We start from the raw sequence: 23375 nt of genomic DNA, 5'->3' as shown, positions 1-23375 counted from the left end.
TTTTTTTTGGTTCTCACAATACTGTGAGTAGGTATCATTATCCATTTTAGAGATGAACACGTCTCAAAATGAACTAATTATCCATGGGCATAATCAATCTCAGGCATATTGGAAGGAGGATGAAAAACTTACCTTTCAGAATTGTTGGAAAATAAAATAAATAATTTCAGAATGTGTTACCTAGTCTGGGAGATAGTTAACCTGCAAAGCCAGACTCTATTTTGATGTTGGAGAGACAGTGATGAACAAGACAGACAGAAGCCCTGTCCTTGCTGAGCGGACCCTAAAATCTCCATCTGACTTTGACACTATCACGCAGTGTGCACACAGGCCTTTTGATGGCATGGTCTTTACCAGAGATGTATACTCTTTCTGAGTTAACAGAAAGTTCTACTCTCTTATCTTAAGCAGTCCTGAAATTTGGGCCAATCATAACATAATGAAAAATGGAGCATCACCAGACGAGATCTTTGCTCTCCAGGAGCCCTCTGGGAACATCTCCTTCGTTTCCCACAGCCAGGGCCCCTGGTGCCAGCAGGAGGAGAAACAGATGCCATCAGTGCTTTAAGATGGCAAATGCAAGCTTTATTCTACCATCATAACTCCCTGGATCAATGCTGACCTCCCAGCCACGCTCCAAAATGTTCTCCCATTGTGTATTCAGGTGTGGTGGCTGGTGAGTACCCAGACCACTAATTTACATAAAGGCCATGAATGGATTCATTTAGATTAACTTATTTCCAAGCAATGAATTAATTAAGAAAAAAGCAACTGCAGGCAATACACGAATTCATTGGACATTACTTCTCTGCTCATCACTTCTCCTCTGCTGTTCTTGAATTCAATCATTCATATAACATTTCTTAAGCACCTCCTCTATGCCAGGTTTTATATAGTCTCTGGGAACACAGAGTTCATCCCAAGATGTTGGTAATCTTGAAAATGTCTCGAGAAGGCCCGCCTTGTGTATTTGAGAACAATCCAAAATACTGTTGAGATACAAATATAACATTTATATTATTTGATGTCTCTAGTTACCTAAATTTCTGGATAACTTTTCATGCAGCTTGTTAGGAGAGTCATTTCATTCCTGTACAATCGGGACTATGGTTATAACATCATCACCTCCATGCCAAAGCCTGGCTGGAAATACCAGCATTCTCACAACGGAAACTTGTCTTCAGGCCAGGCTGCTAGGAGCTGTTCTTTGCTTTTCCTGAACCATAATTAATTTATAGTCTATCATTTCAAAGGAGAATGACTCTGTAGAATTTGGACTAAGTGCAATCTCCCAAGATTGAAGATGTACCAACATTTTTATGATTTACTATTGCTCCATTTTCTTCTTTGACATGTTAAATTTCTGCATATAATTACTGCAAAGGGAAGAAATAGACTTAGAAATAGACTAAGAGTCAGTGCATAAAAAGAGAATCTATGCATAGTCCTATGGGTGATGCAAAAATATCCTGTCCACTTGGTACAGCTATAAATTTTCTTTAGGAAAAGGACGTTATAGTTTTTGTGTAAGATGAAATCAGTTGGTATCTATCAGGCACAGGTAAAATAAGGTAATCCTATATGTAAATCTGTAAATCTACAAAGAAACATGAAAACTGGGTAAATTTGAGTGTAATATGGTTGGGAACTTTTAAATCTTTGGGTTTTGCTAAATTATCCCTTATATATTCCCTCAGTTTTAATTTTCTGTATTTTAAAACTTATTCAAAAGCACATGAATCATTTTATATTCCTCTTTGAGTTTTATTAATGATATTTAATACTCTAAATGTCATGAAGTTCACACATACCTCAAGAGGAAGAATTTGAAAGGACTGTTGCCATATATTTTTCATTCTTTTTTACAATGTATTGTCTTGTTTTCACTAAGAGAGTTTCTTTGCCTTGCCATGCAATTAAAATGTATTTCCTAGCAGATTCTGACAGGTCTATCAGCACACACTGTGTTTTTTATGTACAGATAGAACCAGAGTTACTCAAAATTATTACTGTTTGGGGGAGAACAATTCACTGAACCATCAAAAAATATATCCCTGCACAAAGATAAAGATTTGACATTAGCTTTTCACAGATAAAAGAAAGTATAAAGGAGGTCACATTGACTTTCAAACTTCTTGACAGTAGTGTTTTTCCAGAGACTTCTTATTCATAGTAACTTACTGTGGAAAACCAAAAGATAAATAAAAAAGAAATAAAAATATATATTTAAACATATACTATATTCCAGACACTGCACAAATATTTCACCAGAAAAAAATTTTCAATCTTAATAATAGTTCCTATTTTAGAAAAAGATATTGAAAATATTTAAATTTGCTTTAAAAATCAGAAATTACCATTTAACCCTAGTGTCACACGGACGGTGTCTAATTTTATTCTAAGACTGTATTATTTTATCTACATTAACTATTCAATACATTTACTACAGGAGTTCTTCAAAAAACAAAATGACTAAGACATAGTAATGCTTATTGGTTTTAACAGCCCTGGAAACTTTATTGTGAGAAATAATTTTAAACATTTAAAATGTCAGCAGGAGAAAATATGAGGAATTTTGACCAAGACATTTAGGACAAAATATTAAGAAAATGTAAACAGTGCCTCTTTTTCATCTTCAAAACGTAGAAAGAGCTGTGATTTGTGGAAACTCTTGTTCAACAGATTTTCTAGTAATAAGAATATTTTAAAAATAAATTTTGCTTCTGATTATAAAAGTAATAATGTTTATTTCAATAATGTGGGTCAAAAAACTAAAATACTTAGAGAAGAAAATATTTATCTGAGGACTTTTTAGCTTCACTTTATTTTAAATTTTCCTATCAGGCTCAAGGTGCTAACTTGATCAGTTTGGGAGTGTCATACATACATCAGGAAATTTAAGGAGATTAAGTCATTAATTTAAGTTACTACATATCATACATTCTAACATCCAAGTATGGAGAGTAGGTCATTGTTTCTAGGGTTAGATTTAGTGTACCGAAATTTCATTACTGTTTTGCCCACACAGCCTCTAGAGAGCAATGTAAATCCTTGCAGTCTGCTTTATTACACAGAACTGCCTCTTCTAAACTTCACATCCCCACCGTTCATCCTATTTCCAATGTCATTTCCTTGTCTTTAAGCTGTACTGATCAGATTAATGGAGAAACAGAACAAAATGGTTCTAGACAGATTTGCCCTGAAACAAATCTTAAAACAAAATGGAGCTAGCAGTATCCCTTGGCACTGAAATACATAAATCTTAAATCTAAGAAAGAAAGAAATATCAAATATCTGTACATCTCTATAAGCATCATGAGGAACTTTAATCAATCCCAGATGTTTAACCCTCAAAACCTCAAGCTATGCACAGGCATTGGAAGGTCGGCCTCCAACTCTCACAGGTTTTTCTGGGAGGCTCAGCCAGCCAGCGCCCACCCCCCCAGCCTTTCCTAATGGAAGACTGGACTCCCCTCTCCCTCTGCCCTCCCAGCTGCAGACAGCCTGCCCTAGGATCCCTTCAACAGCGATCACGTGCCACTGTTGCCCAGCTCTCTGCCCTGATCCAGAGTTCTTAAAAGGGTTTTAGGGCTAAAAGTCGAGGATGGCTCTGTGCATGAGGTTGGAGGCACTGCTCCTCAGATGGCAAAAAACCTGAGAAAAATCCTGATCTTAGGTGGGACTGAGAGAATCTGAGAGCAGGGAGCTGGTCCAGGGCAGCGAAGGCAAATATATGGAGTTCTTCATCTAGACAGCCAGTATTGGGGCAGAGATAGATGCAAAGATTTTTTGGAAAATTTCATTTTTAGTTCCAGGATACATGTGCAGGATGTGCAGGTTTGTTACATATGTAAACGTGTGCCGTGCTGGTTTGCTGCATCTATCAACCCATCACTTAGGTATTAAGCACCACATGCATTAGCTATTTATCCTGATACTCTCCCTCTCACCGCCACCCCCTCAGCAGGCCCCAGTGTGTGTTGTTCCGCTAAACAATGGGAACACAAAGCTTACCATAGGGAAGGAAGGTTAGTGGGGAAGGCATTCAGCAGAGGGAAGAACATGGGCAGATTGTAAAGCAGGACGTTACAAGCATTTAGAGCAAATGCCGGGCCATACCATTTGGCTGGAGCAGAGCACAGGGGCTGTGGGGAGGTAAAGGAGCATCATCACCAGGAACCAGCATGGGGCTGTGGAGCGCCTGCTAAGCAGCTGTGGCAAGTCACTTCTTACCGCTCACTGTCACTTCCTTATTTCCTCAGGTGAGGAAAATAGATGGAATCATTCGGACCCTGCAGTTGTGATAGGGATTAGAGCTGATGTATGTAAAGCACCTAGCACCGAAAGAGATAGAAAAGCATGATGGAGCTACATCGTGGAGGCTGAGGATGTCTTTCTCATTTGGCCATAGATTCCTATTTCATTAAGTGCTGACACAGAAACTTTAAATAGTGGAAAGGGTTCTAAGTAATATTTAGTCCTTACACACACACACACACACACACACACACACACATTATTTTTTACTTGTAAATGGAGATGCTGCTTGCACTTCACCTACCTGAGGAGGTCCACCTTTACATCTCCTGGCCTTTACCATTTCCTTACCTACTTTTATTGCTATTTCAAGCTCTTCTGTAAAGGGCAGGTGTGAAAGCATCCCACCCCCACCACCTTGAGGACCTGGGTGGTTCTTGCAAGAAAAGGTAATGAAGGTAAAAAAGAAAAGGCTAAGTTGCTATCACATTTGTCAACTCTGGCCAGATGCTCATTAGCAACATGCTAGAAGCCAAAAATGAAAGACCAGGCTGCAGCTTGGATCCAAAAATAAGGGCCAGGCTCTGTGCAAAATACTGACAGATGCAAGCCAGAACAAGGAAGAATGCTTTGTCTGCGTCATTTGAAAAAGGACATGTCCAGGCACCCAGAGACAGGTCTTCATGCAGTTTATCTTAGTGGCCACAGTAGGGTTGCTCAGAGCATTGTTTTGCCTCCAAATCATATGGGATGCTTGATAAACATACAGATGCCCCAGTTGCAGCTCATATCTGCAGAATAAGAATCTGTGTGGGGGTTCTGGGGGATTTGAACGCACCCTGAAGAGTAAGACCTGTTGATCTGAGATTGGGAATTAATGCTGAAGCTATGATGGAGGCTGGTAAGCACTTAGGAAATTAATTTCACTGCATTCTCCTAAAAATCCTGTGAACTAGTTGTGATTATTACCATTACCATCCCATCTTGCTAGAGAGTGGTGGAGTCAGAACTCCAGCCCAAGCCTCCTGATGTCCCCCTACTTACTTAGCCCTTCACTCTAAGCCTCACCAGCAAGAGGGTATCTTCATTCCATGCCCTTCAATTGGTAGAGAGTGCCAAGGGCAGGAAGCCAATTCTTCACCTCCATCACCTGTCTTTACATCCCAGCACCATCATGGGCCTTCCCCTCAGGCCAGATTTCTAAGAATTTGGTTCTGTTTGTTTTGTTTTGATTCTGCACGAAGTAAAGAAGGTTAAGGTAACTATGTAACTTACCTCTCTTATTGAAATAACAGCGCCCTCTCTACGCTGTCTCGTGATTGCCAGGGCGCAGGAGCATGTCTGCTGGATTTAAATCCCAACTTTTACTCCACCACTTATGAGTCATTTAAACTTTGGGCATGTCATTTAACCTCTGGAAAATGGAGATGGCACCACTTGAGTAAAAGAAGAAAGGCAAGTAAGGGTGTAAAGAAAAGGATGGACTGGGTGCAGTGGTTCACGTCTGTAATATCAGCACTTTGGGAGGCTGAGGTGGGCAGATCACAAGGTCAGTAGTTCAAGACCAATATGGCCAATATGGTGAAACCTCGTCTCTACCAAAAATACAAAAATTGGCTGGGCATGGTGGCACGTGCCTGTAATCTCAGCTACTCAGGAGGCTAAAGCAGGAGAATTGCTTGAACCTGGGAGGCGGAGGTTGCAGTGAGTTGAGATCGTGCCACTGTACTCTGGCCTGGGCGACAGAGCAAGACTCTTCTCTGAAACAAAAACAAAACACAAAGGAAAAGAATGAGATGCTACTAGTATGAGAAGAATCTAAACTGTGCTTCTCAACCCTGACTGCAATTAGAATTATCTGAGGATCTTTTAAAAATACTGATGCCAGGATTCCATTCCCAGAGATTCTGATTTAATTGGGGTCTGGTGAGGAATCAGGTCAGCAGTACCATTTAAATCTCCCCAGGATATTCAAATGCACAGTTGTGGTTAAAAACCTCTTGTTCAAGGCAGTGAGGAAAACAACCAGCGTTCCACAAATGCTCTCTGGTTAGAGACAACTTTTCTTAGTAAGGGTGAGAATGCTTACTGATTGAACAAACAATTATTACCCACCTACTCTGTGCCAGGCTCCAGGGCAAAGGCTAAAATTTAAAATTTAAATTAAACTCAGTCCCTGATCCCAGGACAGTTGCAGTCTAATGAGGAAGTCATAGGCAAAAATAAACTATGTAGTTACAGTATAATGTGGTCAATATGGTAATAGCAGTTAGTTCAAAGTGGTAGGAGAAGAGTAAATGGAATGACTTCCTATCCTTTCAAAGAAAAACCATAGACTCATGAAATAATAGAGATGAAGGAAGCTCAAGGTTCCTAATTTTGTGCATAAGGAATCAAGAAATCAAGACATTGGAGGTTTCTCAGAGCCACAGAGTTAATGCAACAGAACCTAAAACATTCTAATGATGTAGCAAGACATACTTTAACTCACCAGGGGAAGTGCTAAGAAGCTATGGCTTAGCAGCACTGGACTCTGAAGCTGGAGTTCTGGGTCCTGAAGAATAAGTAGAATTTGGACAAAAAGGCATGGGGAAGTTCACATTTTCAGTGGAAGGCTCAGCCCATAGCTCAGAGGAGAAAGTGCTCACCCGGGTAATGACCTGGAGCTTAAGGATCTCAGGTGGTAGCCAAAAGCTTAGGACTCCCTCCTCCACATCAACTCTAGTTTTGGACTTACACCTATTTCTTGCTGGATATGCAATTTAAAGAAATGTTCCCACCTCCAGTTCCACTCCTCTTCGGGGGTTACTCTATACAACTGAGATATTGAACATGTTCATTTTGCCTGGTGTATTGCTTAATGTCGATGTGACCTTGGGTTTGAATCTCTTATCTTAAATTATTTAGCGATGTAACAGATTAACACCTCAAAACAGATGAAATGTCTCTCAATTATGACTACATTTGGTCAGTCTTGACTATATTAAGCTGCAGTTCACATATGCTCTGTTTACCAAACTTAAAATTGTTAAATCCATATTGAAATGTGTTGAAAAAAAAAAAAAAGAAGAAAAGAAATGTGTTGAATTGGCTCTCCATTCTCCCACGCTCTGACTTCGGTGTTCTCCTAGAGGTTTCACCTTCTCTCACACCCTACATCCTTTTACATCAGTAAATACTATTGCCTCCCCTTCAAAATTTATCCAAAATTCAACCACTCCTCATCATCCTCACTACCACCACCTTGGACCAAACCACTGTCATGTCGAACCTGGATTATGGGAACAGCCTCCTAACTGGTCCCCCACGTGTCAGCCTCGCCTCTGCAGTCTATCCTTAGCACAATGGCAAAGTGTTCCTTTTAAAAGAAAGTCAGATTATGTCACTTCTGTATTCAAACTTCTTCATTAGCCTTTCCTAGGTCCTTCCTATGATTGACATGACATGATCGGGCCCCCATGAACCTCACCTTCTCTTCTCGGGCCACACTGGCTTCCTCCTTGTCTTTGCTCATGCTGAGCAAGCCCCTACCTCACTGCTCCCCGCAGCTGGAACACTCTCCCTCCAGATAAGCGCCTGGTGAGCTCCTTCACTTTCTTTAGGTCTTTTCTTGAAAGCTCCTTTCTTAGTGAATCTTATCTGGCCACCCTATCTAACATTTCCATACTGATCCCTAGACATTTCGTATGCTCTATCCCTGCTTTATAAAATTGATTCTCTAACATTCATCAGTAAACACTATGTATTTTATTTTACATTTTATTTATAAAATTAACATTTATAAATACTATCTCTTTAACTTATTTTTTGTTATTCCTTTTTCTTTACCATATATCTGTTTCATGATGGGAGAAATAATCACCAGTTTTGCTCACTGTTGCATCCTGATAAACTAAGTACAATACCTGGCACATGGTAGACTCAATAAATACTTGTTGAATGAAAGAGTGAGGAAATGTTAACTGTGGCATAATCAATATTAATATTATAATTGCATTCATATATTATCTTCTTGATAGCTATAATAACATATTCAAACCATAGGCAGACCAACCTGCAATATACAAAAGGAGATCACCAACTTTATAACCTTAAGATGATTTTAGACCCAAATTAAGGGACATTCTGCAAAATACTTGATTAGTACTCTTAAAAGTGTCTACATCATGAAAGATAGACTGAGGAACTGTCACAGATTGGAGTCAGTTAAGAAAAAATACAATTAAATGCAACGTTGGATGCTGCATAAGATCCTGGAAGAGAAAAAAATACAATGAAATTCCAAGAAGGTGTCTTGTGTTAGTACTGTACCCATGTTAATTCCCTGGTTTTGATAATTGCACTATGGTGATGTAAGATATTAAAATGATCTCATCTAAATGTCTAAATATCCTTTATACTCACAACAAGGCAGTCATTTAAATGATAAACATGTTTTTTGAATAAATACGCAAGAAGCAATTAGCCTGATAATCACCAAAAGATAATGATGTATCCAAGACAGATGTGTGTGGGTGGGCAGTTTTCTTCTTTTTACCTTTCGTCCATCATTTTTCTATACTATGGTAGATGTACTCCAAGGGACCTAACAGAGGTTTTCAAAGCAAATATTCCTTGGTGCATAAAAGGGGTTTAATCAGAAGACACAAAATAGTTCAAAGAGTTATCTTTATACTCCTCCTTCTTTTAAAAGGTTAGAAATAACAATTGTCAGTTTAGTAAAATCGTCTTGTAAATAACATCCCGCTAATTTGAGATTACGCAGTGAAATAATTGTATGCCATCCTAGGTCTCAGGAAAACATGTTCTCTTTAGAGGCATATACATGGTTAAGAAAACTGTCACAGAGGGTTTTTGGGAATCATATTAACTAACAAGTCACCTTAGTTCTTCTGGAGTGGAGCACAGTAGAAAATAAAATCATAGAAACAGAGTTCTTCTGTCTAGAAGGCTGGATGGGGATGTGTCCTGTCTGTGAGAGGCAACTCCTCCTCAGGGGCAGTCGGTAGACCCCGCCTATACTGGACCACCTATCCATCCCCTTGCTGGAGGCATTTCAGCCAAGGAGAAAGAGTTTCCCTTGGCCTTTTTCCACAGAGGGGCATAGCTGGGTGGGTACCCAGGGATAGGAAGAAACGTTTCAATCATCTGGAGACTAGAAGAACTAAAGATTATTGATGAGCATTATTCATTTTTGTATAAGTCACAATAAAGATGTTTGTTTGGTAGGAAATTATCCTAAAATTTTAAAGATTAACAGCAGTCAAAAAGGCAATGTAATTCAATTTAACCAACATTTACTGACCATGTACTAAGAACCCACTTCTATTCTAGGGCTGTGGAGATGCAAAGAAGAATGAAATAAAACTGTAGCCCTCAGGCAGCTTACTCTCTAATAAAAGATACAAACTCTATAAACAAATAGCTAGAAAACAAATGAGTAGCAAGTGTCAAAAGAGCCAGGGAGGTAGTCATCATGAACAAAATAAGCTGAATGTAAGAATGACAAACTCCAAGAAATGGAAGCAAACACTTTATTCTTATTAAGTTATGGTATAGGTATGTAACAATGTAAATATATATAATATTCATATGCTATTTTATATTAAATGTTTAAAACTAATTGAAAAAGGAAACATTTAATTATTGCTATATTTTTATTTCATAATTCATTACTGCTTTGACTTCGAATCAGAAACCTCACATCTTTTTTTCTGTACCAAAACATGTTTCAGGCCCTGTATTTTTCACTGTGATGTGCAGAATGCAGCCTTAAACACTTAAGCCAGGAGGGTGGTTGGTAGTTTTCTCAGATTAATTTTGGAGTTGAGCTGCTCCTAAACGTAGGCTCTTCCTGACATGGATGGAATTACTGTAAATGGTTCTTATATCTAGAATCACCTCCTCCAAAATGTGTGTACAATCCTGGCTTTCAGCATTGTTCTACTTAGACTTCAAATAGACTTCAGTACCATTTTTGCACTACAGTTTGATAATGTCAAATCATAGCCCAACATAGGTACTATCAAAAAATAAGAAAGGTAAGCTAAATAATGTTAGTTTATTTTCATAAAGTTTGAAGTCTGAGAACATTTTTAGAATTTGGTTTTCAATGGCATAGTTTTAGAGAATAAATTTTAGGGTATCATCTTCATTTCTGGAAACTGATTGCAACGTAGGAAAGTAGATGAAATTATTCCTTTACAAATAAATTTCCCAAAAAGTTAACTTTATCAGGACTGACAGAAGCTCACAAATGAAACATTTGTGCAATACTTGTGACTGTACCTATAGAAAAATTGTCAAAAGATACAGATAAGTGGTAGAGTCAGCCACTGCTAAGCAGAGATAGGGCTATCCTCTGTGATTACATTAATGGTTAAAAAAACTCTTCTGCACCACAGTGCAAGTAAGCCAGCAAATTCATTAAGCAAATGTTGACCTGATTTTGCTCAAAGACATAGAAGAATAGCCAATTTGTGGTATTAGTTACTGAATCCATGGCTTCTCCCATTTTAGCTTTGTGCCCAAAGCAATTTCTGATGAATGAGGAAATTAATGGACTTAGGGATAGTGTCCCTGCAAAATAGTGCCACCTATGGGCTGCTGCTTGACAGGCCTGACATTAACTCCACCCATCCTGAGAGCTCCATCTGTAGTAATATTTGGTGACTTTGACCAATGCATTCTACATCCAAATGGTCTGAGACCTTTTTCATAACATAGAGTCAGCCATTTCCTGATGTTTTGCCTTTCATGGGCTCCTGGTTCTGAAGTTCCTTGACCCATTCAGAATTCACACCACACCACAAATAAATATAGCTAACAGTGTGCTATTCTTTATATCTGTGTTCTCATTTGCTGCAAGAGAAAATGCCACCCATAAATTAACTTGTCCTGACAGTTCTCAATCTTATTTTTAACCTACCAAGCTACAAAGTTGCTCGTTAGACACATAATTTCTGCAGCATTCAAAAGAGACTCTTTTATAAACTGTGTTGTCTGTAAAAAGGTTTTGATGCCCAGGCAATTTTTTCACTTAATAAAGAACTGTATTTCACAGCAGCTCACTTATTCTCATTCAAAAACAAATGCTGCCATTTCTTCAGTCCATTAAATTTTCCAACACCCATCTTTTCTGTGTAGCAGTCAAGGCTGACATATTTTTTTATGTTGCCTTAAGATGTAATTTTTCTTTGCAAACATTCTTTGATTGGATACTCTTCCCATCCACCCCCCAACCCCACCCCCAAAAAAGGTATGCTCCTATTTTTTCTTATAATAATTGTTTTTTAGGAGGTGTATAAGTTCATTTTCCTCTTCTTTTACAGTAAGAAAATATCAGTAAACACATGGTGGTAAAAAGCTACTACTCTTTGATTTCAGTGCTGGGAATACAATAGGAAGATGTGGAGGCTTTAACTAACTGAGAGGGCACCGTCCTCTGATTTAGGGGCTGTCTACCTGGTGAGGACATCAACCCTTCACTGTCAAAGGCAGCTGGAAATCAAAACATTTCAAGAAAAATCTTCTAATTATTTAAATGTTGGCAACTTATTCAAAATTTATTAAAATACCAAGTGGATCAACACCATTCTAATCAAGCAAAACAAGGCACCCTGTGGGCTGCCCATCTGCAACCTCTGGATACGTAGAGTATAAAAGTAAAACCATCTATACCCTACTTTTATTTTAGTCCCTGAGAAGTAAGAGAAAAGGCACAATTATATCAATGTATTTCTATGAAGTATGAAATCCAAGAGCCATAATTAATTTGGAAATGGTCTAATTAGGCAGTGTGGTGTGGTGAAAAGGATACCCTTCTTGAAGCCAGTCTTGTTTGGGGAATCCTAGGTATTTCACTTATCAAGTTGGTTAATTTTCGATTCCTCATCTGGAAATAAGGATAAAGTGATCTGGTACGCTTCTTAGTATACTGTCTGGCATTTGGAAAGTGTTCCATAAATAGTAGCCAGGACTGTTATTATGAAATGCAAAATATGCATTTTCAACCACATTTCTTTGTATCCCTCCCAAATATCACTTGTGCCCAGGCCCTACTGCTCTCACTCCTGCCATCCCTTCCTGTGCTCCCATGTTTCATCTCATGGCCTGATGGTCTAGACCCCTGCTCATAAGTACTCTCTGGAGTTTCCCACCTCCTTTCCTGGGCCATGCTCTTGCCTCTCCCTAGAACGTCTGTCCATTTCTTCTTCGTTCAGTTAACTCCTGTGAGACTCCACCTAGCTGTCACCTCTTCTAGGAAGTCTTCCTTGAATGCCACCACCCTCCAATCTAAATAGAGCACTCCCTTTTTTCTGCCTTGTGTTCACCTCAGTCATAGCATTTGTCAAATGGTCTTATAAACTGTGAGCTCCTGGGAGACAGGAACTGGGCCAATCATCTCACTGTTCCTCACACGTGAGTGCAATGCTGTTACGTGGCATGTAACTAGGAATCAGAATAATTCATTCTCTCCTTTATGAAGGGAAGGGAAGGGAATAAATCCTTCTTTTAGGAGGATCTATCCATAAAGGATGGAATGAATAAATGAGGTGACTGGAGACCAGCATAGCAAGTGCTCACTCCACTTCAGCTTCCCTCTGCTTTACAAAGTTTCAAATGTCTTTGGCTACCGACTGTGCATTTCTTCCCTTGCCTTCCCAAAGCTTACTTCTGCTGCTCTCTCCACTCTCACCCAAACCAATGGAGATTTCCATTCTGGAATGGCAGGTCATGACAGAGAAGGCACGTTAAGTGTCACCTCCTGAGTCTTGTAAGTGGGCATTGGAAAGACCTCTAAGAGGGTTTCTTTTGAAAAGTAATAATGAATAAAAATACAGTCACTATTTGGAGGCGAAGAAGGGGAGAACCATAACCATAACCCAAGGTCTTATCTTCACTTTCAGAACATGTGGCTTCTTAGCTCAGTGGGAGCAAGAATGCATCTTGTACACTAGCATCAATAGTCCTATAGCAGAAGAAAAAGCATCTTCTAGGATAGGGCTGCCAATAACATGTACGGTAGCTTTCAGTAAAGAAACGGCACCCCTTTCTCCAGAGGGATGCAGACCCCTTCTGGAATACTTAGTGAGAAGAAGACAAACTAGACCACAGCCCACATGTGCCCCTCATCCAGGTACCTTTGTGAACTACCCATACAACCTATTGAGGTAGTCCCAAGGTAAGAGAAATTCCCTTATTATGCACAATATTAGAAAAACGATGATGAATAATATGCAAATATTTATTCTTTTCTAGGAACATGGGTGACATTTGGAGGTCAAATTTCAGATGAGGTAAGTTACCTTTGGCCTGTATTATGCTGATGAAAGAAAATGCAGAGAGAGCTGTACAGTGGGAGTCCTCCTTCTGGGACCCTGACATTCTACAGGGATAAGGTTTAAATCACAGGAAATGGTTAAATTTGACTCAGAGATTATTGTTGATTTTATTTTGCCTGTTGTATTTTTTACATTTAGATTATTAATAGCCCTTGAAGCTGTACACTATACATGCAGGTTGAGCAGTTAGAGAATGAAACAATTTGGAATAAACATTAGTCACTTTATGAAAAGATTGTATTGCTGTGATGTGATTTTGCTTCATTTATTTGTTTATTTTTAGCTGCAACTAGGATGACTAACCTTGTCTCAGTTTGCACAGAAGTTTCTCAATTATAGTATTGAAAGCCCATGTTGCAGAAACCCTCTCAGTCCTAGGAAAACTGAACTGTTGGTCACCTGCCTTGGGCAACTTAATCTAACCTCTCTGAGCCTCAGTCCATCCTATATAAAATGAGATGCTAATGCTAACCTTCACGGTCTGTTAAAAGGATTAACACATCATGCTTGTCAGATGTTTATATAGTCCTCTGACTAGCAAGTAGTAGACACTCAATAAATGGCAACTATGGTAATTATATTTACCATAAAATTCCTTTAGATGATCATTTACACAGTCAAAACAGTACTTACCAAAGTGACATTTGTATTGTTTCCTTTAAAGAATACCTTCATGGCACAAGTGAGGTATGCAGGCGTTGAGCACCAAGAACTCCCCTGAGGGCAATGCCCTGAGTCCCTCTGATCCTTCCTTGTCTACTTGCAAGAAGAGTCAGGGATGGTGTATCTGAGTGGGATCCAGTCGCACTCTACCATTGACCGACCTGGTTTACTAACATTTACGTGTATTAACAGTGGCCACATCAATAAAATGCTCATACCCCCTGTTCAGCAGGATGGTGGTTAAGATTAACTAGATGATGCCTGTAAAGGGCTTAGTGGGGTACCTGGCCCAGAATAAGCCCTTTACAAAGGTAGTGCTTACTATCATTCCTAACGAGACACTTGGGAAGCAGAGGCTTTTCTCCACAGCTCCCAAAATCACCAGTGTTATTTAGCAGATCTGAGAGAGAAGTCTTAACTGTCTATTCTTGTCTGTCCTAATGCCTGTTCCCTGTATTGGGCACATGTCACCTTAGAGGGCTTGCCTCATGGGGGCTCCCCTGGGATGCAGACTTTAAGCTAGAGAGTAGCCTGCAGGACAGTTATTAGGAAGTGTTCTCAGGATCAGCACAGGGCAGGGAAGAAAGCAGCACTGGGCAGACAGACAACTTGGGTCATGATGCAGCCTCAACAATGACCTCAGCCAACTCCATGGGGATCTCCAAAGCTGAGATGGTTCTGCAGAGTTGTCTCAGTCTGGCACAACATAAAGGATCGGGCCTTTATGTCCTTTTACTGACCAGTCATTGGACCAGAGGCTGATCAGGAAGCAGGTCTGATCTTGGGCTAGGTGACTCTCTCGAGCCAAGTGCAATTTCCAGAGAGGGCTGTCACAGCAACTCAGGGAATAAGTCCTTCAGTTCCAAAGGAGAACCTGAGGGCACATCCCAGAGTCTACTACAGGGCTCTCTCTGACTGGTACCAGGAAGGGGTGTATGGAGGAGACACAAAGGCAAAGCCACAGAAAGCAGAGCACAGGCTATGGACTTGAAGTCTCATACAAAATAGGTGGCAAGCAGGGAGGGAGGCCTACAGTTAATAATCCACCGTATCCAGCACATGTATTACCTACTACTGACTGGATGGTGCTTGGAAGGGAAAAAGACAAAAATATCTACCCTTTCTGAGCAGAGGAGCCAAGTAAAGTGCATTATTTCCCCCTAGTCTTCACTCTCCTCTTCACAGTGTCTGTTCTCTGCTGCAATGAGCCAAGCTTGCCCAGGTCGTAGTGTGCAGGGCTGACCTCTGAGATGAATAATTTCAAAATTTCAAGTCTAAAAACTACAATAAAGCTGTCATGAATGGCTGCTGGAGCACTCACCTCAGATGTAGACCAGGTAAATAGCTATTGTACTTCCAGAGAGCATCTGTGGCTTTCCATGGGTCCTTGAAGAGAGAATACCAGCAAAGAAAAGAAGGGAGACACAGCCATATTCAGTCTCACCCATCATAGAATTCTTTGAGCTCAGTGCTTTCCATGTAGCAAAAATGTGGACCAATAGCAATGAGTTGACCTACCTCGATTTTTCTGCTTTCTATCTGGCTTCAAATAATCTCAACACAAAGTACATGCAAATATGGAATACTAGGGCTGGCCATACTACAGTGTGCTGAGTTAATTGTTGACAGTTACATCATTGTCAACACTGTCTCAGGAGGTGGGGATGTCTCCATCACTGGGAGAGTTCATTTACTGAATTACCATTTGGCAGGGATATTACCAAAGGATACAAACACCAAACTCTGTAAGGTGCCTCTCAAAAATTATTTGGCTTCATCATAAAATAAAGATAGATGTTACTGATATGAATAATTATTTCTTTAAAATAATGATGAGAGCATATTAGCATCTTACAGCACTTAATTTTCAGAGTTTTATTATTATTTTTTATCTGTGAGGTAGTTAAGGTGCCTTTAACTGTAGGTATCAAAAACCCAACTCAAATCAGGTTAACCCATAAAAGAAAAATTATTTTGACTTTTAAGCTAGAAGTGCAGACAAAGAGCAAGCTTCAGGGCTGCCTCTGTCAGTGACTCCCAATCTGCTTCCCAGCGAGTCTCTTGGCCCGTGGGGCTTTGTGTATCAACTGCTTCTTCAGGCAGAAAGGCAGCTGCCGGAATCCCAGGCCTCAATTAGAACAGTAACTCCAGGGTAAGGGTGTTGCTCCTAGAAACTCAGTAGGAACAAATAAAAATGTTCCCAGAAGTCCCCAGCAAACTTCTCCTCATATCTCATTGGCCAGGGTGTATCACATGACCCTTTCTGAGCAACTCACTCCTAGGCCCCCCAAGCCCCCACTAAAGGGAGGTGAGGTCAGCTTTGCCTGAGGCCTCTGGGCTTCATGCAGGAGGAGGAGACAGCTGAACAAAATCATCCCCATTTTGCAAACGAGGAGGCTGAATCTACAGAAAGGTCAGATGGTTTGCCCAGGTTTATCTATCTAGTAAGTAGCACCCTCAAGGCCAGAAACCACTCTTCAGACTTAGTTGGTGATGTTTTTCATTATTTCACATTCAAGTCCAAAGATTGGGAAACATCTCTGTCATCGTTTAGTTTAAGTCTCCATGCAGAGTTCTCCATCTTATCTTAAAAAAAAAAACTCTCTAGATAAGATTTGTGTACATTTTCCAATAATAATATACCAGTATGTCATATGACATAACACAGGCTAATATAAAATACATGCACAATAATGTTTAAAAATAGGACAGTCATAATGGGGAAAACTTGTCTTAACTTTTAATCTCCAGGTAGGATATAATTTAAAAATTATAGGAATACAAGATAAATGTTTTAATGGTAGTAAATTAAAAGCATTAATAGCATACTATTATGCTAAAGAATCTGGATGGACTCCATTTTGCTAACTTAACATTTTTCTTGGTAGGCTAATTTTAAAGCAAACAGAAAAATAGTTTATTTTGGAAATGCTGATGAAGCAACTTCAGCCTGCCATCAAAACATAATGGAAAAATCAATTATAATTATTTGTGAGGTGTGTAATTTTCCAAATGACTAGTAAGTCAATTGGTGAAATGAAAAAATGGCCCCTCTCCACTGTTGTTTATGGCTATCCCTCTCTGGCTATTCCTTAAGCTGTATATAGCTATTCTCTACTCTTCTGTCATACTCACTGCTCGCATTCAGCAGCACAAAGCAAGGAACAAGGAGATTTGAAGTCTGTTTGCAGGCAGAACAGTGAGGAACTGGGTTCTTGGTGAGTCAAAGGCACGCTGCCCCCTCTCTGTGTTGATTCAATGGCTGCTCTACGATGTTGCCTGAGATTTTGCTGAACTGTGGGTGGCAGGAGTTTTATAACAGTCACAGCTCTGTCTCAGCATCAAGAAAAAAGTCACAAGCCTTCAGGTCAGGCGTCACCTAGCTGCCAAAACTTACTGGCTTGGAGAAAAGAGTTGAGGAATGGAGTCACCAGTGATACAAATGGCCCCCCTCTGTCAGAAAGATTAAGATAGCATAAAGAATGTTGTCAAACCAGCTCTTCCCAGAAGAGTGAGAAACACAAATCTATCCACTTTGGTCAGGCTAAATCCCAGCCTTCACGTAACTCCTCAGTGCCCTATGTCTGAAGGAAAGAATACTTCTGTCCTATGGATACTGGCTGAGCCTTCTTTCTTTCCGTCTCTTCACTAAAATTAAGAAAAATAAGGAGTGGTTAGTGAGAGGTCAGTGTTCCTAAAGATCAGTAGAGGACTCAAAGTTGCTTCCAGGTTTGGAAAGCACTTGGCTTTTCTGACTGACCTTCCCATCCCCTTGCAGGTTGCTGAACGGCTGATGACAATCGCCTATGAAAGTGGTGTTAACCTCTTTGATACTGCTGAAGTCTATGCTGCTGGAAAGTAAGTCAGTACCTGTTTGTGTCACTCAAATGGCATCTGTAGCACCAAAAGAATCAAACCATTTCCAACATGTTGGTGAAAAGGTTCTGTCCTTTCTCCACGTGTTGGTGGCTCTGCTGTGCCCTCTACCACCATTACTAGAATTGGGGATACTGACTGTCTCTGGAACTCTCTGCTCACCCAAACCTTCCTGCTTCTGGTCTCTGTATGAAGAATGGGCTGAAGAGGTATATGACCAGGAAGCAATTGCCATGTCTATATGAGGGACAGCAGAGTCTGGTGCCAGAGTGGTAGCAGCGGAGATTGAGAAATATTAGTTGAATACGTGAGTGACCAAATGAATGAACAGGTTCCAAAATGGTTGCTCAAAAGTTAGTCTCGTTATTTCATAACCATATCTCATAGTTCTTCAGCCCCTAAGGAACTGGGAATCCTCCTTGTAAGGGAAGCAGGAGCTTTTCCTGTTTACCTCGCTGTCCCTACACTAGCATTACAGGAAGATCAGACGTCAAAGTCAGGATCCCCCAAGATGCCAAAGAATCTATTATCTTTTGTAAGAGGGGATCTCAGAGCCCATTCTGAGGACAGGAAGGGTTGTAGAGAGTCCTCGCTTCTTTTGTGAAAGGAGTCACATCCAACTGCAACCTTCCTTTGAACCCAAGGCAGATTTGGAGCCCTCAGACAGGGCTTATTAAACCAGAACACATAGAAAATGGGCCAGGCCAGGCCTGAAGGTTCATGCCGTCCAGGTCCCAGCCTAACCAGCACATTTCAGAGTAGATCTGGGACTCCCTGGCCTCCTACTGGGAAGATGGATGTCCAGCTCTCAGAACCAAGGAAACTAAATAGCTGCCCAGCTGTTTGAACAGCTCTGCAATTTTCTAACTGGACTGTGAGGTATAATCACCTGCAGGCCTAATTCACCTCCTTCCAGGTGAGAATTACAATCAAATTGCTGGACTTGCTGAATCAGGATGATCAGTGGATGGTCCCAGTGCATTTTCCTTGCATGAGTTTCCTCCTTTTCAAGACAGGTATATGTTTAAGGACCATTAAGGAGGTTCAGAGCTCACATTCTTGATGCTTTCTGTTGAAAGGAGAGAAAGTAAAGGTTATAGGGTCTTGCTCCTTTCTGCCTTCTACCCCTTTCCATTGTTTTCTTCTTGTGGAATCCTGCTTAGTACCAAATGGCACTAAGGTAGAAAAAGGGAGAAGTAAGTAGCAAGTCTGTTAGAGTCCTGTTTGTATTATTCCTGTGAGGATAATCGCTCTGATTAATTATTGATTGTCAGTCTATAATTGAGATAGGTTTCCACTGTGAAATGCAAGGTTGTAAAAGGTAACAGAGAGATCGGGAGAAACAAAAGCAACACACCAATGCAAGACTCAATGCTTGTCTCTTTGGGGCATACTCCACAGCTAACCTGCATCATAGCTTATTGCAAGCTATACACTCTAACAAAGACAGAACTTTCAGTTAAAACCAATAATGATTAGCCATGACTCCCATCCACAGCATCCTAATGGGCAAGGTGCTAATTCCACTGATCTGCCATTCACTAAGCCTCTGAGAGCCCAGCTGCTTCTGACAATGTTGGTTATGCTGGGAGGGACATAGAACATTTGTCTACTCAATCTCGGGTCCCAGCCTGGGTAGGTGGAAGAGGAGAGGACAGTGGATGCCTTCAGTATGCCTCTGCAACCCAGCCTTACGGGCAGGAAGGACACTTCGTTATGTCTTCCTCTGTTTTGCTCCTATGACAAAGTTTGCCACTGGAACCTAGGATGTTCTGTACTTGAGTGTTTTCTATGTGGGACATCTAAACCCACAACATCGGTTTTAATTTATACCTGAGAGCCAATATTTTCTATCTAAGCAATGTGAGGTCTCATTGTTCTCCATGGTCACAATTGAATTGCTTCATAGCAATTAGAAGGAAAACTTTGACTTCCTTTGGACACTACCAAGCAAGACATTTATATATGGGATCATTGGTTCAAAAACACCAAACTGCAAAATGACTGCTGCTGCTTAGTATCAGGACTGCAGGCGGTCTCCTGCCAGCGTGTCAGGATTTGGCAGGTGCTTCTGGAATGCTCCGGAGCAGGATTCTGCAGGCACAAGCAGAAACAGCGGAAACTGTGCTACCAGCCGAGAGCGGCTTCTATTTTCGGGATATGTAGGCACTGAGAGTTCAAACGAGGAATGGTTCTTGTGTTCTGGATTGACTCTTGCTTTTCCAGGACACTGCATCCTAAGACATTATCTGTTTCCCTCTCCAGGGCTGAAGTGATTCTGGGGAGCATCATCAAGAAGAAAGGCTGGAGGTATTGCATTTGCCATAATTATTTGTTTGTTTTTAAAAAGATATTGTTTTCACCAGAGAAGGAAAAATAAAATTATATGACACCTGACCAAAAGGCTGTCAAAAAAAATCAACTGTTGGTAAAGCAATGATTTATAGTGGCTTGAAAATAAATGCTGGCAAGTTCATTTCTGGCGCTTCAAAAATTATTGACTAGTCATTGATCACAATGAATTACCAAAGGGTTGAGCAGAGAAGGAGGGGATGTTCATGAAATATTTGTGCATAAAAAAGTGACAATTTCATGGCTTCTGACTGCCATTTGTGCTAATCTGTTGTAGGAAGTAACTTGACAGGAAACTAACCCCCACACACATGCATTTATGTTTGCTGTTTATTTTATTAACTCTGGATGCAAAGAAATGATGAAACAAGAAGACTTTGGGATAAATACCCCAAAGCTTTCTTATCTGAACACATTTAGTCAGCATCTCTCCTGTGTGCCCAGGAACCCTGTTATCTGGGTATTCAGAAAAGTGCTTCATCTGCTATCCTTGAGAAACACAATGGCTGTGCTTACCTGTCCCTTTCCATCACCTTCTGTAGCCAAAGACAGTGGTGATAAGGGAAGCTATAACATCTATGGACAGTGGGGAGGTAATACTTCCCCATTTCACTATAGATTTCAGCCACAACAGCCACTACTTCCCCCGCATGAATACAGAATTAAGCAAAGCTCAGCAAAGATTACTGGACAAATTTGGGGTCCTCCTCTGCCCTGGCATAATATCTGCTGATTACCAAATAAGTGACAGTGTAATCGTATTAGTGAAGACAACTGTGCAAAGAGCTGTGAACTCATGCTTCAACACTTAGCATGTATTTTCTAAAATTTAGTCTAGGGAAAATGGACATTCTCAAAGAGTTCAAAAGTGGTTTTATTATGCTTTTGCACACATGATTTAAACTCTCTCTAGGAAGCGAAACTAAGAAGGTGAAACAGACCTGCATGTACTTTTAAGGCTGCTTACTCCCCACTCTGAGACAAACTTTTGGTAGGAATAGAGGGCCCTGTGGAAATGGAAAAGCAAACATTTATAGAGATGTGAACAAATAAACTTTGATGACCTATTTTATCCTTCTCCCTTCTCCTTCTCTCCCACCCCAGGGAACCGTAAGGATGTTAATAGAAAACTATATTTCACCTTATATATGGGAAAACATTCATGTTCCCACTCAGTCCTTCACCTTGTGTGAGTTACTTTCCCACTCAAAGTATTGGTTCACCCATCACTGCCTAAATAGGGACTGTATCCATTCCCTACGGTTGCTGCAACAAAGGATCAGAAACTGGGTATCTTAAAATAACAGAAATTTATTCTTGCATGTTTCTGGAGACCAGAAATCCAAAATCAAGGTTTGACTTCAAGGTTGGCAGGGCCATGCTCCCTCTGACATTCTGGGTAAAGTTTGGAGTTCTCCCTCGCTTCCTCTTAGCTTCTGGCGGTTGCCAGCCATCCTGGGCATTCCTTGGCCTGTGGCTGCAGCACTTCAGCTCTCCTCCCATGTGTCTGTGTGTCTTCTGATAAAGACACCAGTCATATTGGATTAACGGCCTACTCTACCTATTAACTAATTATATCCGCAATGATCCTATTTCCAAATAAGCTCACATTCTGAGGTTGTGTGGGTTAGGACTTTAACATATCTTTTTGGGGTACATGATTCAATTATAACAGAAACCTTGGAGATAATTCCACTAATAGTACAGTGAGGTCTGCAACAAGGTGTAGGCTGCTGGAGTACATCTAAGGAAGAAGGGAAAGCATCAGCGCAGTAGCTATTTTCTTTCTTAACACCCAGAGAACATTAAATGATCACTCTCCATAGCTGCAGAACCTATTTTATATACCTTTTGTAGAAAATAGATTTCCATGCATATTCCACAAACTGCCTTTCATTCTTGCAAATAAAAACTCAAGCTATCATTATGCTCCAGAACGTTTATATCAGTTCACAGTTGCCCCCATGAGACTGGTGAAAAGATAAACCATAGCATCATAGCTTTGAGCCTATGAAAGCTGTTTCAACTAGCACACTTGACTTCTGGTTCTGGCGTTACCACTTGCTAGCTGTGTTATCCAGGACAAGTTATTACACTTCTCTGGTTCTCAGTTTAACCACCTGTAAAATAGACAGCATAACAGTTCATGAAGTGTCATGCTGACAGAGTGAGATAAGGTGTGCAAAAGCATTTTGAAGGCTGTGCTATATCACTGTAAAATGCAAATTCTACCCACTCAGAAGAGTTGCTCTAATAGCCTCTGTGGGAGTCAGTGATAATTTGCCAGGCTGCTGTCTACTCTTGCTCTTTGAACATATATGTTGGTGTGCATACCCTTATTGGCCAAATGTTTTACAGGAAGCCTAACTTTGAAAAACTAAGTCTGTGGCAGTATTTGTATAGACTATGCAGCCTTCAATGATCAAAAGGACTGCATTCAGTTTTTATAATATTCCATCCAGCTTTTTGTTGAAGGTTGAAAGTGCTAAAGGAGACCAGGCTCACCTGTGGCAGATTGCTATTATAATAGGTATCATGAGGTTGATGTATTAACCTGGATAGTACATCAGCCCTTTCAGGTTGTGTAATCTCCAGGTACATGTATTTATCGACCTTCCATTACAGTGATTCAAATTACTTTTTGGGGGATTAACTTCAGTGGGATGGGGCTGCTAACATTTTCAACAAATTTTTCTTGTTGCAACCAAGTTGTCAGAGTTGTCACCATCATTCCCCGTCAGTTATCATTAATCATACTAGGCTTTTATACTCGAGAGCCCTGAGGCGTTGACTCTACAGATGGTGGAATTATAAATGCCTTATTTCAAGCGCTCCTGAAGATTGGCTTTAACCTTTGAATCTCAAATGATTTTTTTTTCTAGA

The 23375-nt window shown here is 40.3% G+C and overlaps 1 protein-coding gene and 1 long non-coding RNA gene across 5 annotated transcripts in view; one reads left to right on the top strand and one right to left on the bottom strand.

Moving 5' to 3' along the window:
• KCNAB1 (potassium voltage-gated channel subfamily A regulatory beta subunit 1) overlaps window positions 1–23375 on the top strand; it is a 430095-nt gene that overhangs the window by 326118 nt on the left and 80602 nt on the right. For all 4 annotated transcript variants that reach the window (XM_017855014.1, XM_017855023.1, XM_017855037.1 and 1 more), the window contains exons 3-5: window positions 13519–13556; window positions 18043–18122; window positions 20406–20450. In XM_017855014.1, the coding sequence (XP_017710503.1) occupies window positions 13519–13556; window positions 18043–18122; window positions 20406–20450 (163 nt within the window). The remainder of the gene's footprint in view (window positions 1–13518; window positions 13557–18042; window positions 18123–20405; window positions 20451–23375) is intronic.
• Window positions 1906–7680, bottom strand: LOC108517260 (uncharacterized). The gene is made up of 3 exons (XR_001882055.1): window positions 7529–7680; window positions 6749–6811; window positions 1906–2180 (listed from the first exon to the last, which is right to left on the bottom strand). It is a non-coding gene; the product is annotated as an uncharacterized LOC108517260 (long non-coding RNA).

Source organism: Rhinopithecus bieti, unplaced genomic scaffold, assembly GCF_001698545.2.
Source record: "Rhinopithecus bieti isolate Rb0 unplaced genomic scaffold, ASM169854v2 scaffold_2454, whole genome shotgun sequence".
Taxonomy (NCBI): domain Eukaryota; kingdom Metazoa; phylum Chordata; class Mammalia; order Primates; family Cercopithecidae; genus Rhinopithecus; species Rhinopithecus bieti.
Note: the sequence above shows the minus strand (reverse complement) of the source record. Positions and strands in the feature narration are given on the sequence as shown.